Source organism: Drosophila navojoa, chromosome 5 (genome assembly GCF_054131105.1).
Source record: "Drosophila navojoa isolate 15081-1374.11 chromosome 5, UAZ_NAV_1.0, whole genome shotgun sequence".
NCBI classification, from domain to species: Eukaryota; Metazoa; Arthropoda; class Insecta; order Diptera; family Drosophilidae; genus Drosophila; species Drosophila navojoa.
Genome location: NC_142893.1, coordinates 648,651 through 664,772, shown reverse-complemented (window position 1 = coordinate 664,772; position 16,122 = coordinate 648,651). Strand labels below are relative to the sequence as shown.

At 41.0% G+C, this 16,122-nt stretch overlaps 1 protein-coding gene and 1 long non-coding RNA gene across 2 annotated transcripts in view; one reads left to right on the top strand and one right to left on the bottom strand.

The window, feature by feature from the left end:
- The window catches only part of Dgk (diacyl glycerol kinase 1), a 49,789-nt gene extending 34,977 nt beyond the window's left edge, over positions 1-14,812 (top strand). The window contains exons 10-21 of the mRNA XM_030383103.2: positions 2,502-2,610; positions 3,010-3,141; positions 3,441-3,652; positions 5,405-5,536; positions 5,789-5,978; positions 6,109-6,195; positions 6,265-6,479; positions 6,879-7,916; positions 13,419-13,574; positions 13,651-13,879; positions 13,938-14,119; positions 14,183-14,812. Of these exons, the coding sequence (XP_030238963.1) occupies positions 2,502-2,610; positions 3,010-3,141; positions 3,441-3,652; positions 5,405-5,536; positions 5,789-5,978; positions 6,109-6,195; positions 6,265-6,479; positions 6,879-7,916; positions 13,419-13,574; positions 13,651-13,879; positions 13,938-14,119; positions 14,183-14,272 (2,772 nt within the window). The 3' untranslated portion in view covers positions 14,273-14,812. The remainder of the gene's footprint in view (positions 1-2,501; positions 2,611-3,009; positions 3,142-3,440; positions 3,653-5,404; positions 5,537-5,788; positions 5,979-6,108; positions 6,196-6,264; positions 6,480-6,878; positions 7,917-13,418; positions 13,575-13,650; positions 13,880-13,937; positions 14,120-14,182) is intronic.
- On the bottom strand, positions 1,779-14,305 carry LOC115562184 (uncharacterized). Its single transcript, XR_003980088.2, has 6 exons — positions 14,198-14,305; positions 13,630-14,144; positions 11,763-13,540; positions 3,631-3,718; positions 2,303-2,805; positions 1,779-2,222 (listed from the first exon to the last, which is right to left on the bottom strand). It is a non-coding gene; the product is annotated as an uncharacterized LOC115562184 (long non-coding RNA).
- Positions 14,813-16,122: the final 1,310 nt, after the last annotated feature.

The following is a 16,122-nucleotide window of genomic DNA, read 5'->3' as shown; positions in this document are numbered from 1 at the left end:
CACTGTAGCTAATTGTGAATGATTTTTAATTTTTTCAAATTTGCCAATTATTGAATAGAATATGTAGATCATTTGCTGAAAGTTTCATTAAATTCGGTTAAGTCAATCGACGTTAAAAAATAACAAAATGTTTGGCCAATTAACAAACGCACGTGCAGCAGCTACAACAGTTTTCCTATACATGTGCACACATACAGCAGTTAGTTTCGTTTAGTTCTGCTAGATGACGCTGCAGCAATGAATCTATTTCAGTTTTGCCATTGGGAATACGAGCAGAGGGGTGGCGTCGTGGTAAAAGGCTTGGCGCTAGATCGCGTGGTCTCGGGCTCAAACCCAGGGTGCTTCGTAGTTCTTTTTTTTTAATGTTTCAAAATTTTTAAATATTTAATTAAATGAGTTTTCTATTTCTCTTATATTTTTTATAAAAATCAAAATTGAATTTTAACCATACTATATGTACGTTTTTATTAGTTTGATTGTTCTTGCACATTCTTAAAGTCACATCAGCAGTTAGTTTGGTTTAGATTTGCTAGATGACGTTGCAGCAGTGAATCTATTTCAGTTTTGCCAATACAATTTCAAACAGTAAGGTGGCGTAGTGGTAAAAGACGCGGCGTTTGATCGCGGGGTCTAGAGTTCAAACCCAGGCCGCGTCGTGGTTCTGATTTTTAATTGTTCATCAATTCATCGAGGTCAACAATCTATTTTTTTTGCCACATACCTCGCCAGGATGTGCAAGGATATGATCAACTTATAGCAATAATTCCTGAAATTTTTACCCTTAGCTTCTTAGATAAGCCCACAATGTTTTAATAAGGATCATTAAATAAATTTCAAAACAAGGACATTCTTTCCATAGCCATAACTCCGCCATATCCTTAAGGATCCTTGCAAGATATACCTTTTCGAGCTCGTGAGCACTCATACTATCGATTTGCATTCAAGGATTTCCAGGATTCCTCAAAAAAATTTTCATAAAAATTTGCAAGGCATATGGTCGAAAAATTGGCTAAAAATCAGAAAATGCACTTTATCTCGGCCATTTGAAGGACTATCGGAATGTCCTTTGGACCAAAAGAAGTCCTCATGGCACCAATCAGGAAGAAGCAAAAAGTAGGATGAAAGTCCTGCAAACAGCGGAGTTATAAGGACTTTTGTATACAGAGGAAAAAGGCCCATTACTCGGCCGTATCCTTGCGTATCCTGGAAATTTTTATGTCAAACGAAATGGGGTCACCAGGACTACACACTGGCCAAAGGACATCAAATTCTGCCTTGTAGTTTCGGAGATATTGGCGATTTTGTGTGTTTTTAGCCAAATCCTTGGCCGCCCAGGCCCGGCCTGAAACGAAAAAGTACAAGTCCAAGATTCTTAGATGACCCAATATTTTTTTTATGGGAATCCATAAAGTAGGTCCTGCTTATCCTAACGCACCATATCCTTTCGTCCTGCGCAAGGATACGGCCAAGTTAGAGGCGTTTTTATGCAACCAAATATGAATATTTCCCCAGGAATAAATTGTCATAATGCAGTTTGCTGCAGCTTGTTTTTTAATGCTCATAAAGGATACATGCTCTTCTTCTTATATATCCTTTACAAAGTCCGCCAACGGTCTTATCTAGCCTGAGATATTCGTTGCCGATTTCGACACGTCATCCCAAAGGTATGCAACAAAAATTGAAAAACGGACAATTTTCCCCGCCATATGTCTGTTACTGCAATACTATGTAATATTGTTAGTTTTTATAAATAAATCGAAAATTTATCAAACTTTGTTTTATATTTTTATTCGAATTTTATTGGAGCTTATAAATTATGAGCAAAAATTACATTTTACATAAACAAAACGCCATTCGCGTTAGCACTAAAAAGCTGCCTGCTACGCCAAGTGATATGTATTCTTTAGCAGACAGAAGCTTGCTGTTATGTTAGTCAACGTTGTTTTATTGGCCAATTGCTAAGTTTAGATGGTCTTTACGTAGTTATAAGCAAAGTCAATTCAATTGGCTCATCCTCTTACTATCAGGCGAGATGCCTTTGTCCTTTATGGCTCTGTTGAGTATCCTTATGCAAAAAGCAGTTAGTTGATAATCCTCTTATTGGGCGCTCAAGTGGTAAGGAAGAGCAAAATTATTCTTGTCATGCTTTGCTTTTCAAGTCGACTATATTGCAGAAACGTCGCCAGTATTTATTATATTTCGTCAAGTATTTATTATATTTCCTGAAAGAAATCAATACAAGAATAGAGTCTAATTCGTTTTATAGCTTTATCTGTGTGGCAGACAATCGTAATAAGGTTACCTGTATACATTTTGCTCGAATTACGCGATCCCCAACTCCGTTGCAGTCAAAGGTAAAAGCCGAAAGTCGCAAAGTAAAATTGCCTTTATCTGCCTTACTCCACCGCAGAATGTCAATCAGGATGTCATACAGCAACGAAAATTCCACCTCCAGCCCATTTTTACACGATTCTCTTCTCCTCTTTTTGTTACTCTTACAGATACTGCAAGATATGATGGTTGAAATTGACTATGATGCCGATGGCACAGTGTCCTTGGAAGAATGGCAACGTGGCGGCATGACAACCATACCGCTGCTCGTCCTGCTAGGTGAGTACGAGTTAAGTGTGTGTGTGCGTGAACGTGTCTGTGGGTGTGTGAGTGAGCATCAGAGCCAAGTAGCTGTGAAGCTTTCAATGCATTTATCGCCTCGCTGCCTCGCTGCCTCACTGCCTCACTGCCAGCTAGGCTGTCTGCCATGGCTGTCTCAATAATCAAGTCATTTGCAGCAGGTACACAGAAGTTCTGCAAAAAGAGTAGAACAAAAATGTGAAAATAGTAAACGTGGCATTTTTTGCCTTCTACTGCACGTATGCAAAACTGTGCGGGGTGCGGGGCCCCTGTCGCCCGCCTGCCTGCAGCCGCCTGCATCTGCAATGCATCCATATATCAAGCTACTCACTTAACACACCTGCCCTAACTCACCCACCTCCCATCTCCGCTTTCCAGGTGTCGACAGCACTACACTCAAAGAGGATGGCATTCATGTGTGGCGCCTGAAGCACTTTAGCAAGCCAGCATATTGCAATCTCTGCCTAAATATGTTGGTCGGCCTTGGCAAAAAGGGACTCTGCTGTGTTCGTAAGTATCAAAGAGATACCTATTATATACACTATATAATATAAAATATAGAGAAGCTAAATATACTATATATGTATATGCACTATATATACTACATATATCAACTATCTATGCCTAAATGGCCAATGTCTCGTTGAGCTGGCGCAAATTGCTTTTAAAACTGATTTAAATTTATAATTTTAGCTTTCTTCTATTTACAATTAAATAATTTAACTAAGATTTCACTAAGCTCTTCATTCTGTAATTAATCTCAGCTAATATAAATATATGTATCTATGTCCACCATTTCTCCTGTTTAGTCTGCAAATATACGGTGCATGAACGTTGCGTGCAACATGCCCCTGCCTCATGCATCACAACCTACGTGAAATCGAAGAAGCCCAAGAGTGGCGGAGATCTGTTGCATCATTGGGTCGAGGGCAATTGCTATGGTCGCTGCTCCAAGTGCCGCAAACGCATTAAGGCCTATCATGGCATAACGGGACTCACCTGTCGCTGGTGCCACATGATGGTGAGTGTATGATCCAAAATGGAAGCCTCAAATAGGTTGCTGGAGGCGGTATTTGTAATAGCGAATCTGTTTAAATAATTAAGAAAATAATTAAATAAAAAATGTTTTTTATTATTCCATATTATTATTATTAAATCAGTTCAATTCTGCTATTTTCACTTCATGTTCCTTAACTTTTAAGACAGCCCTCGTTATAGTTAAAGCAAATTGTAGTTAAATTCTCCATTCCATATAGTTTGAAAGTTGCGAATAAAAATAAAATTCTTGGCATTGTCAATGGAGAGGCGAGTGTGGAGGGAGTTGTGGGACTGAAGGTTGGGGGCGATAAATGCTGGAGGCATTTCCCTTATACTTCAAAGCATTTATTTAACTTAACAAGACAGTTGCCAACTGAGATACTGGGAAAGTGATAAAATGATAAAGTGAGAGCAGCAGTGGGAAGAAATTCCAATTGTGCACAAGCTGGTGGAATTTGTTCAATATGTAGAATTTCAATTATTTTGATCAACACAGAGCGACGTCTGCTCAGTTGCCTTGGCCGTTGGCTCCTCTATTTGTTTTGATTCCTGCAAAAAACTTGTTAAGCTCCACTGATTTTAACTACACACCGAGACAGGCGAGACAGACGCCGCACACTTGTGTCATGCACTTGGCTGGCTGCTTCTGGTTGCCTTCTTTTCTTTTTTGGGTTGGCAAATTGTCACGTCTCAAAGAAATTATGCTGCTGCTGCATGCCACAGCATGCCTGTGGCACAGCCAACCGCTTGCAACAACTTTGTCTGGCGCGTTGCCTGTGACAGACCGTGCAGCTTGTCGCAAGATAATGCCGAATTCGTTATCTGTAGTCAGCAACTAGAACAGACAACAACAACAACAACAAGAGCAACAGCCCCACAAATTCTGCCAAAGCAAGGAAAGTTTCTGTAAATGTTTCTAAAGCTGAAACGCTGCTGCAATAGTCAATAGGTCTCGAGGCAAGCCCGATAAGCACGGCCACAATACAAGCCACAAGAAGTTCGACGTTGATGCTGCCATAACCCTCTGTGCGATAAGAATATGAGTGTACCTCGTGCAATTATACCCTGGAATGCATTGAAAATGCGTAAACTGGGTGAACTGATTTCTCTTGACGATGTGGGCGTGAGGGAGATAGATATATAAATGTGAGGAACTGTAGAAGAGTAAATCATTTTATATAGAGTAATTCAATTGATCACGTTCTAGGGTAACTCTTAGTCCCTCGACTCTGTGGGCCACTTTGACTGCCATTACATTTTCATTTAGCCGAGCATTAAAGGTGCTTCATAAGTAGTTGCAATACACTGAAGCAAATAAGTAGCTGCTCTGATATTCATACACACATATTCACATGGATGTATATATATATATATAGCAAAATGGCGGCGTGATTAAATTCCATTTAGGCGTAAATTAATAGCATTTTGCGAAGTGGGAGGCGTTCGGTGCTAACAAAGTTTTTAATCGAATTCATTAAAGCGAAATGAGCGCTTAAGCAAGCGTGCGAAGAGCTCGTCAAATAAATACGTATACGCCCAGTCGGCCAGGCCAGAAGTGCGCCACTAATTGAATTCAAGGCGCGCTAAAAATTCACTTTTTATGATTCAGATTTTTTTTTTTGGGTCTACTTTGCATCTTGCTGGCTAATTGGCTGGCAGAATTCGTTAAATTTTACCGCCATCTCACTCGCCCCTCTCATTCTCTGTGTCTCTCTCTCTCTCTCTATCTTTCTAGTTACATAATCGCTGCGCTTCGTCTGTGAAAAAGGAATGCACTTTGGGTGAATATGCGGAGCTAATTGTGCCGCCCACAGCCATATGTCCCGCCGTGCTGGATCGTCAGCGCTCCGTTAATCAGGCGCATAAAGTGAGTTGATTCCGTTTGTAATCGAATTAAGAACAATGTTCCAACTAAATCCCAACAATTGGCAAAATTCTAACTAATCCACATTCCATTCATACTCTTCTTGCTTACTGTACTTTGTAAATTACTTTGCTGTCACATCTAACTATATACATATACATATATGCGTATATACTTGCATCGTATGTATATGCATCACAATTCCTGCAAAATTAAACCCAATCGCAACTCCAAAACCTGTAAAAACTTGAGTAGAAATCAAATATGCATCATCAGCAGGCAACGCACTTTCAAATTACGCCGCCGGATGAGTTGAGCTGCCCTCTGCTGGTGTTTGTGAATCCCAAGAGTGGAGGTCGTCAGGGCGATCGCATTTTACGCAAATTTCAGTATATGCTCAACCCTAGGCAGGTGTACGATCTGTCCAAAGGTGGGCCCAAGGAAGGTATGTCACATATTCGCAATGCTAAACTGAAAAGCGAAGAGCGTGTACAGTATCCGCCTTGAGCGTCTGTTTGTGCTCCGCTGCATCATAGCGTAAGCAAGTATCGACTTAACTGTTCATTCCTTAACAGGACTTACGCTCTTTAAGGACCTGCCCAATTTTAAAGTCATTTGCTGTGGCGGCGACGGCACCGTTGGCTGGGTCCTCGAGGCAATGGGTAAGCAGCCGAGCAGCAGCCTTAAAAGCTAGCTAATAGCAGTAAATGATAACGATGTCAACCACACAGATTCCATTGAGCTGGCCACACAGCCTGCCATTGGGGTGATTCCGCTTGGAACGGGAAATGATTTGGCACGCTGCCTGCGCTGGGGCGGCGGCTATGAGGGTGAGAATATACCCAAACTAATGGACAAGATAAAGCGCGCATCGACCGTTAGCCTGGACCGCTGGAGCATCGAGGTAACTAACACACCGCTCACCGTGGAGGAGCTGCGTCCCAAGGTAAGCGAAACAGAAATCAAAAACCAGTTCGTATCGATAGATTCCTGAACTACTTCACGTATTCCCTATTCCAGTTATTCAAATTCTGTTTAATGTATCGATAGCTACGATACCTTATCATGAATAGCTGGAATTTGAAAATTTAACTGTTAGAAGTTAAAGCAAACAGTTTGCAAAAGTAAATTAGAAAGAAAAATCCAATTATCTAGCAAAGTTTTGTTCAGCTCTGCAGATGGGGTGTGGCTTGAAGTGGGATGCGAAGGCATGGCAATCGAATCGCAAACCGAAAAAACGATTACACAAACTAATTTTGAATGTTGCCACACATAGTACACATATGTCTCTAGCAACTGCCTCTATTCCTCACTCACCCTTTCGATGCTTCGGTCTGTTCGACAGGTAACTTTGCACTCAAACATGCAGAAGGTGATTGAATTGTCGCAGAGCGTTGTGGTCGACAAATCGGTGATCGAACGTTTCGAGGAAATCCAGCGGCAAAACTTCGTCAGCAACAGCGGCAGCAGTGGCAACGACAACATGTCAACGGGCAAACCGATTATGATGGCAACAACAACCACAACTACGACGAGGACGGAGGAAGAGGAGGAGGAGCAGCAGCAGCTGGAGGTGGTACGAAGTGGGAATGTTGTTGTAAGTGGCAGCACAACCACGAAGAGCATTTCGATGTCCACATTCGAAACGAGACGGGTGCAAAAAAAAACATTAACTGGCACAATGAGCAACAAGAGCAACAGCAGCAGCAACTCAAGTGGCAGTGGCAGCAATTCCGTTGGCAGCAACAGCAATCAGGCCCAACTGCTGGCAGCTAGCAGAACAGATGCAACGGAAAAGCAATCGCTAGAGACATTGCTGCTGCAGCACAAGCAACAGCAAAAGTTGGCAGCGGAAGCAGCAGCAGCAGCAGCAGCAGTGGCTGCAGCAGAAGCAGCAACAACGGCCACAGAGCAAGCAGCAACAGCAGCATTTGAGCATAATCAAAGCGATGATCATAATAGTCAACAGCAGAGCATTGTTAAGCGGCAAATTACATTGTCATTAGATTTGTCCGACACCAGCAGCAATACCAACGAGCCGCAGAGCAGACAACGTCAAGTGGATAGCACGCCACAAACACCCAAAACACCAACATCTGCTGCAGGAACACCCTCTGCAACGGCAGCATCTGCACCAGCAACACCAAAGACTCCCTCAGCAACAGCAGCAGCCCATCCAGCATCAACACCAACAACACCCTCAGCAATAACAATAGGAGCTGCAGCAACCACACCCACAGCAACAACAGCACCAGCAGCAGCAACAGCAGCAGCAGCAACTGGCAGCAGCAGCAACATTCCGCAAAAGCCCATCAAAGTGCAATCGGACAAGGACTGCACAGTGCCCTATAACATTATCAACAATTATTTTTCCGTTGGCGTGGTAAGTAAACTAAGAATCATCCCCTGTTTCCTGTTTGCTCGACTCGTCTGTTGTTTTTCTGCTTTGTTTGTTTAATTGGTGAATCAGTTAACAATTTGTGCTTCTGCAGTTTGTTTCATATTAAGAGCACAGCAGAGCACGATTGCAATCATATTAGCCATAGAGTGCATATCCTAGCTGAGAGTGCGTGACAAGCATGAATGAAGATATCTTCCGACAATCTTAAGATCTTAAGAGGTCCACTTTCACGTTCAACATATTGCCAACTTAAAAGTATTCAATTGATACTACTTTTTGCTACTCAATCAGTATCTAGTATTCAATTTCCTATATACCCTGCAAAGCCATTTCACTTCTTGCTTTCCGACATCAACTTTTGCTATCTACAGTCAAAACTTCACAGAGCAGCTTATAGTTTTACTTGAATGACTGTGTATTGCAGGATTGTAGAAACTTTATAACAAACAATGGAATGTCTCCACATAATCTCCTCATAATGCAGCTTAAATTTGGAAAGAAGCTTAAACACAAAGCCAACTGCAACAATATTCATGGCGAATGCCTTTGCGTTTGCTTTGGCTTCAAGTCAATATTCGAGTGCAGAGCTCTATTCACACTATTCAATAATTCATATGGCTATATATTCATTTGCTTAATCATTTATTCAGCATTTGTGATTTGTGTATGGAAGCAAAACGAAGCGCACATTTCCGCCCTTTTTGGAGCTCACAGAACTCGGCAAATGCACGCGAAATGAAAAGTTGAAAATGCTCAAAAGCTGAAAAAGTGCAATCCCTCGCTTTCTAATGCAAATTTCGCCATAAACTTGAAAGCCGCGCGAGCGAGAGCTGCAAAGAAACTGAAATGAAACTCAAACAAAAGCGTTGGGGCAATAGATAGAGGAGAATACAGAGAACTCTCGCTTGAGCGAACACTAAACAATTCTAGCAAACTATATATAACAAAGGTTGTTGATACGGGGGAAGAAAGTTCAGCTCTTGAACATGCTTAAATTAGTCTGGTATATAAGTCTGGTGGTGAGGCTAAAAGATATCTAACTGGGAGGCCTCACTGTACCATCTTCACAATTCACTAGGGTATGTGCATCCTTGCTCTACATATATAGGGTATTCAAAAGTAAGAATAACAATGGCAGCAAATTTCCATATTTCACGCTTACCTCAAATTACGAAAGTGCTGCACAAAGCATGCAACATGTAACGTGCAACGTGCAACGTGCAGCATGCCCCGATTGTAAATGCGGCTAGAGTTGATTGCACACATACAACCCACACACACACACACACACACACTATTAGAGAGAGAGGGAGAAGGAGATGGAACAAACACAGTTGCAAATAGCTGGCATTCAATCAACAACAGTCGGCGGCTCATTTGCATCATAAATGCATCGATAGAGCTCAAACAGCGGAATCATTAGCGCGCGCGAACATCAGGGCTCAAAGGACAGCGGAATGCAAATAGACTTCAATCAATAGGCCACATAATTGGGCATGGGTTGATAAGGTTAAATGTCGAGCTCAAAATGCCAAACTGTGAACTATGAGCTGCATGCAAAGGGATTTGGCATCAGAGCCAATTGCATTCTGGGAATGCAGCAGTCAGGCTACGCCAAACACCGATGTCTGATTGAGGACTTGGCAGTCAATTGATATACATATATCTATTGCTGACAAATTGTTAATAGATTCCTTTATTTTAACTCGAACTAAACATGACATGCTCTGAACTCTACAGTAGAACTCTAATATAGTAGACTGACCATACAGCATCGCTTGTCTCGTCAACACTTCAGTCTAATCGCCCCATGTCCACTGGCCTAATGTCTAAATGTCCAAATGCCCCCAAATTGTAATGAACGACGACAATTAAGGGGCTAACGGGATATGCGAACTATGCACTATTTAAATTAATGAGCAGCAGACTTGCCTTGCTCTCTAATTACTATTTGCCGACAAGTGAGTGGCTTAAACGAGTCCTGGGCAGCACGGACACACATTGAGCCCCAGGGACGATTTGACAGAAAGGAGCCCAATCGGGCAATAAATTCGAGCATGTGAATCAGATGGCCAAAGTTTTACTTTTCTTTTGGCTAACGGATCCTTTGAATAATTTAACACAAGATGCAGAAGGCCCTGGGTCGAAAGTGGAAATCAAAACGAAAGAGGAAAAACGCACAAAACTAAGTAGCTGGCGAAGATTTAATGCGGCCATAAAGAAAGGCTAAGTGGCAAATTTACAGGCAGGCAGGCAGGTCATACAGATACAGATACAGATACGGACGTCAGCGCACGAAAGTCACGACAAACGAAAGCCGAAAAAGCCATGGCCCAGAAGAAGTGGCAACTACTAAAACGGATATGTTGTACAAATCAGCAAGACGCAAACTTGACTCGTGTCCTGCGTCTAATCAGAATGAAAACACGCCCACATGGGACCAACGAATAAGGGTAGGGGTCGAAGCCGAATGTCCTGCGATAGTGTTTACTGTTCATACCAATTGAAAATGGCCAAGTTGATTGGGTAGCCTCGTTCGCTAGAGGCTGTAAGACGCTTGTCCGAAATCATACAGCGTAGTCGATCTGAAAGATCTTAGAGTGCGAGACTGATAGGACCAGCTGTCGGATTTGTCATTCCAGCTCCCTCTTAATGTATTAATGTATAACAGCAGGGTATAAAACTGTTAAAGCAGAAGCGAACGAGTATATCAGTATAAAAGTAGACTATAAACTTTAAGTATCAGCATCCGCAGCCGAGCCAATCTAGCAGTAGAAGACTACAACAGTATAAGAGTATAGTAGATTCCTCAAATATCAACTACTCCATTTTATGGATACTCTCCACGCACTGGCTCGCCACAGTCCGAAATAAACGCATACAATCTTGAGCTCTCTGTGAGTGCTTCTGCCACAACAGCTCAACACAGAAGTCTGGGATTCAGCTGGTCAGGCACTCCCCGAGTAGAGCACTTTTATTTCTCATATTTACACTCGTATATCTCTGTATAGGAGATACAGATGTGTGCGTGCTTGTGTATTTTGTAATGCTGCACCATTTGTCAAGTGCGGCTAAAGTTGAAATCCTTTTTGTGCAAACATTTTGCACTCTATTCAACCCCTCGCACCTCATCCCCCGCTATATATAGGCGTTGCCGTCGTTGCCGTTGCCCCCCAAACGTAACTAAATATCAGCCTAATACGCTGTGAGCCCACACACACACAGCACACAGACAGACAATTGCCAGCCATGCGATTAAGATCCACAACAAATCCCGACCAAAACAAAATATATAAAAATACTACAAAAAGATGCCATCAAATTTCTGTCTCTGTTTCTTATTACATGTGTGCGTGTGGGTGTGCGCGCCCCTCTGAGTGTGTGTGTGCTCTAGTTTATTTATGACCTGATGTGCGTCTGTTTAAACTGTAGGCGTCTACAGCAAACTGTCGACGATTTTGTTGTTACAAATACCCCTTAAAAGTAAACAAAAGTTGAAAGGATATGCCTACAACGGAAAAGGACTCTGACAAGCAAAGAAAAGTAGAAGGAGGGAGAAACATGGGAATAGGGGGAAGACTGACAATGAGAAAAGGTCCTGGGTATGAGTAAGAATTGAAACCATCTGTAATTAACTAAATGGGAGGGGCCAATAGTTATAGTTATAGTATATTTGAAATATTGTGAAAGGCGACCAATATGCTCTCACTTGCCCAATGAGCAAGCATCAATGAGCTTTATAAATTGCCTGACAAGCCACCCCAAGCGGTTCGCTTATCTCATAGGTTTGGTTGCTTAGCTAATAGGAAATTTGAAAGAAATACTTACAGGGTATTCTGTTGTCCATGAATGTCCTTTGTTGTTGTTTCTGTGGCTTATTGTTTGCTGTTTTGTTGTTGTTGTCATTGTGCGTGTTGTTGCCGCTGGGATTTCACTTGTCGGCTTCATTTCGCACAGCCTCCGCCTCTGACCCATGTTTGCCTCTGGCTCTCCACTCACGTGTGTCTGTGTGTGTGTGTGTGGGAGAGAGCATCTTGAGAACTCCCCAGCAACTTGTCATATGTGTGAGTGAGTGTGTGTGTATGATATGCTAGTTCAAGTGGCAGCAGCAGGAGCTTAAAGGCTGTGTGTGTGTGTGTCTGCGAAGTATGAGTAATGCGGCATGGCAAAGTATTTCACACTGACGCTTTGGTTTAACGTCAACAATTGACGTTAAGCGCGAACTTTCTGCATTACATGATGAAATGAGAAGAGCAATAGGTTCTGGGCAAGGGGTAAACACACACACACACACACATGTGCATATACATGCATACATACAATATATGTAATTGCTCTTTTGCAGTGCCGAGATCAGATCCCTGGGACATGGCACGTTTCATATACATATTGTGTTTGAGGCTCACCAGTTTTATGACTTCTCCAGATCCAGCTCATCCCATACTTTCCGGCTTTATGACCTTTAGTGTCAGTTTGTCAATTTGTTTAACAAAATTTTATGGGCCACACTTTATGCGCGTCGTCCAGTACAAGCAGTTGGCCAGGGCTTTAAGCGGTCCTCGGCATATAAGTTATGAATTTAGTTGAGCTGGCGCTCGCAGCTGCTGGGGCTAATTAAAAAGTTTTCCACCTGCGCCGCACAAACTCACTTCCACACACTCGCCCACTCTTTAGCCTGATAATTCAATTTTTGGCTTTGGATCCGTGTAATTAATCTTATTTTGCTTTATGAGAGCAACAGCCGCAAAACGTAAATGCCAAAGCGGCTTCCCTTTTTCCAGCAAGACAGGCGTGGGTGTGTGTGTGTGTGAGTGTATGTGTATATGTGTGGGGGGTTGTTTGTGAGTGCTCCGTGCTGTGTGTTGTGTGGGCGCTGTGACGTGCATAATAAATGCGCCTACAAAATGTGCAACGTGTCGTATGCGCAATCAAAGCCCTGGGCCGAAAGCACTTGCTCCGGCTGCGGCTTTAGCCTCCTCCTGGGCTTTGCTGTCACATTTGCTCCTACCTCTCGTTCTTCATCAGCATTCGCTTTCCTCAACTCGCACTCTTTCTCATGCTGCTCGTCCTCCACACCACCTGTTGCTACTCCTCGTCCTGCTCCCACTCAGTCTGCCGTTCAGCCACAATTTTAGCATATTTGGCCAGCACTCCGACTCCTGCTGTGTCAAGTGCTGCGTCGCCAGCCGAATATGCAAAAATTAAAATTCTACCAGCTCGCATTGCGTGCACTGCCTGAATGTGTTTCACATAATCGAGCTGTGGCCTACGCTGCGTATGCGTTATGCATGCCCCATGACTGTCAGCAGCAGCCGAGGCAATCGAACTGGCAGGCCACTGCAGCTGGCAATAAGTTTTGAAGCACGTTCCACATGTTTGTATCTCCGCATTTATTTGTGCATATCACCTAGATAGAGGTGCGCTAGAGGTGCGAATGCAATTTCTGATTTGCTTTCTATGCTGACTGTTCTCCCTCTATTGCAGGACGCCGCAATTTGTGTAAAATTCCATTTGGAGCGCGAGAAAAATCCGCATAAATTCAATAGCCGCATGAAGAACAAACTTTGGTATTTCGAATATGCAACATCCGAAACTTTCGCTGCCTCCTGCAAGAATTTGCATGAGCATATTGAAATTGTGGTAAGAAATTCAAATACATATAACAAAATATATACAATTAAATCGATCAATTTACCTATTTGTCCTCAATGAATAGTGCGATGGCGTTGCCTTAGACTTGGCCAATGGACCTCATTTACAGGGTGTAGCATTGCTGAATATACCCTATACGCACGGAGGCTCCAATTTGTGGGGAGAGCATCTATCACAGAAACGCATACGAAAGAGTGCCGGGCCCTTTGGCAAGAGTAAAAAACTAAAGTCGAGCGACAAGGAATTCTCCGCGACGAGCTTCAATTCCGTGGATCTGTCTGTGGCTATACAAGGTAAGTGTGTGTTTTACCACCATGGTTGACTGTGTCATTAATGAAACTTCAACTGCAGATTTCGGTGATCGCTTGATAGAGGTAATTGGTTTGGAGAATTGTCTGCATATGGGCCAGGTGCGCACAGGTTTGCGCGCTTCGGGTCGTCGCTTGGCTCAGTGCAGCGAGGTTATTATCAAGACCAAGAAAACGTTTCCCATGCAAATCGATGGCGAGCCCTGGATGCAAATGCCTTGCACTGTAAGTGAAGCCAAGAAAGAGTAAACTGAAATAGAGCTTATTAACATATTGCATCTCTTGCAGATAAAGGTAACTCACAAGAATCAGGTACCGATGCTAATGGCGCCGCGCTCCGAGAAAGGTCGCGGATTCTTTAATATGTTGTGCAGCTGATTCAGGCGCAGCGCATCGAGCGACTTCATTGGCCAACGCAGGCAGTTGGCGTCAGAGTCGGCCGATGAGCTAGAAGATAATGATTATCGCATTGTTACCAGAAGCATCACCGTCCATAATTTACCTTAGCCTTAAAGCCCCATAGATATTATATATACATATATTGCCCATAGACGAATATCTAAACAATTTTTTAGCAAAATTCTCGAATCGATTCGAATCGAGTGAGTTGGTAGAGCTTTACACACAACCATTTTTTAATAGCATAGTTTAATATTGTGAATGAGAATTACTACGAAAGTCACATGCATTCCAGATAGAACAGTTATATACATATAAATCTTTAGTTAAATTTACACGTAAGAAATCTCAGTGTTAACCACGTGAAAGCTTTAGACGTACTATATATATGGTTACATATAGATTGGTACACGTATTTATTAGGCACTGTAAGTAACACATACACTTACACACACACACACATACACACACGTAAAACTTGTCCAATAATGCAACTTAAATGAGACCAAAAACAAACAACAAGAAAAGAAAGTAGTGCGAATTTTCAAAAATCAAATGCACAAACACAAAAAATATATATAAATATTATAAATTATATATACACATTTACATAGATACATATTTACATTAAAATCCGTCGAAATTAGTTGTAATGAGATATTATGAACTTTGCAGTCGGGCACAATCGACTGCCCAATACTCGTTTATGTTACAAAAAGAGATCAAATTTTTCCGGTTTATCACATCACCAATTGGCTTTAGCTATGTAATTGGCCAGCTTAGCGGATAACTCCATTGGGGACTTTAACTAAGGATGAAACTCACATTTTAGTATAGCAGAATTTTATAAACGAACCAAACTATATTTGACTACGTGAACGAGTATAAAAATAATGCAAATTGCTGTGTGTATGCTTTATAATCCTAGACAACAAAAAATTGTTATTCGTTGATTTTCAAGTTTCTAAAATATTAAAAAATATAAAATAAAAAACATATCATTGGCTAATTTTTAATTAAAAATTTTCAATTGAGAAATTTGTAAAATTTTATAAATTATTATTCCCTTTGAATACAGCAGTGCACAGAATCATACATATATTATATGTTATTTATTTATTATGTATTTTGTACATATAAATAAACGAAAAAACAATGTAAATTGATATATATAAATGGAAATATCAATGAAATGGTGAAGCTTTAAATGAATTTTGATATGAAAAACAAAAGGAAAAATATAATTGATATAGTACTAGCGTATACATGCATCCATTATATATACACAAATATAGATATATGCTACATAAATACTCGAAACATATATATATAAAGAAGTAAAACTGAACGAATCTAAGAATCGAATCAATATCTGAAGCGAAACTTAGAAAATAGCGTTAGATTCTCATTAGGCTATGTAAATATACTTAGACAGATAATAAATTAAAATTGGAACAATATATAACCACAGATAGGTGTGAGTGAGTTCCTAAACATGTATTGTGCTTGCATATATTAAAATTTGTTATAGATACATTTAATTATTATATTTAACAAAGCATCATTCCTATATATATTAATATATATATCTACATAAATAAATAATACCTAAGAAATATCAAAGATAATGCTAATCATATGTATGCATATATATATTAACACACATAGTACCTACTTCAACTAACTAGACAGAAGCATTAGCAATACTCAGTTGTTGAATATCATCAATGAGAAAATGTGTACTGTTTAAAAATATATTTATTTATTTATACCAAAAATATATCATTTATTCTTTGTTTTCTTTTGATTTTTTATATTTATTATAAATG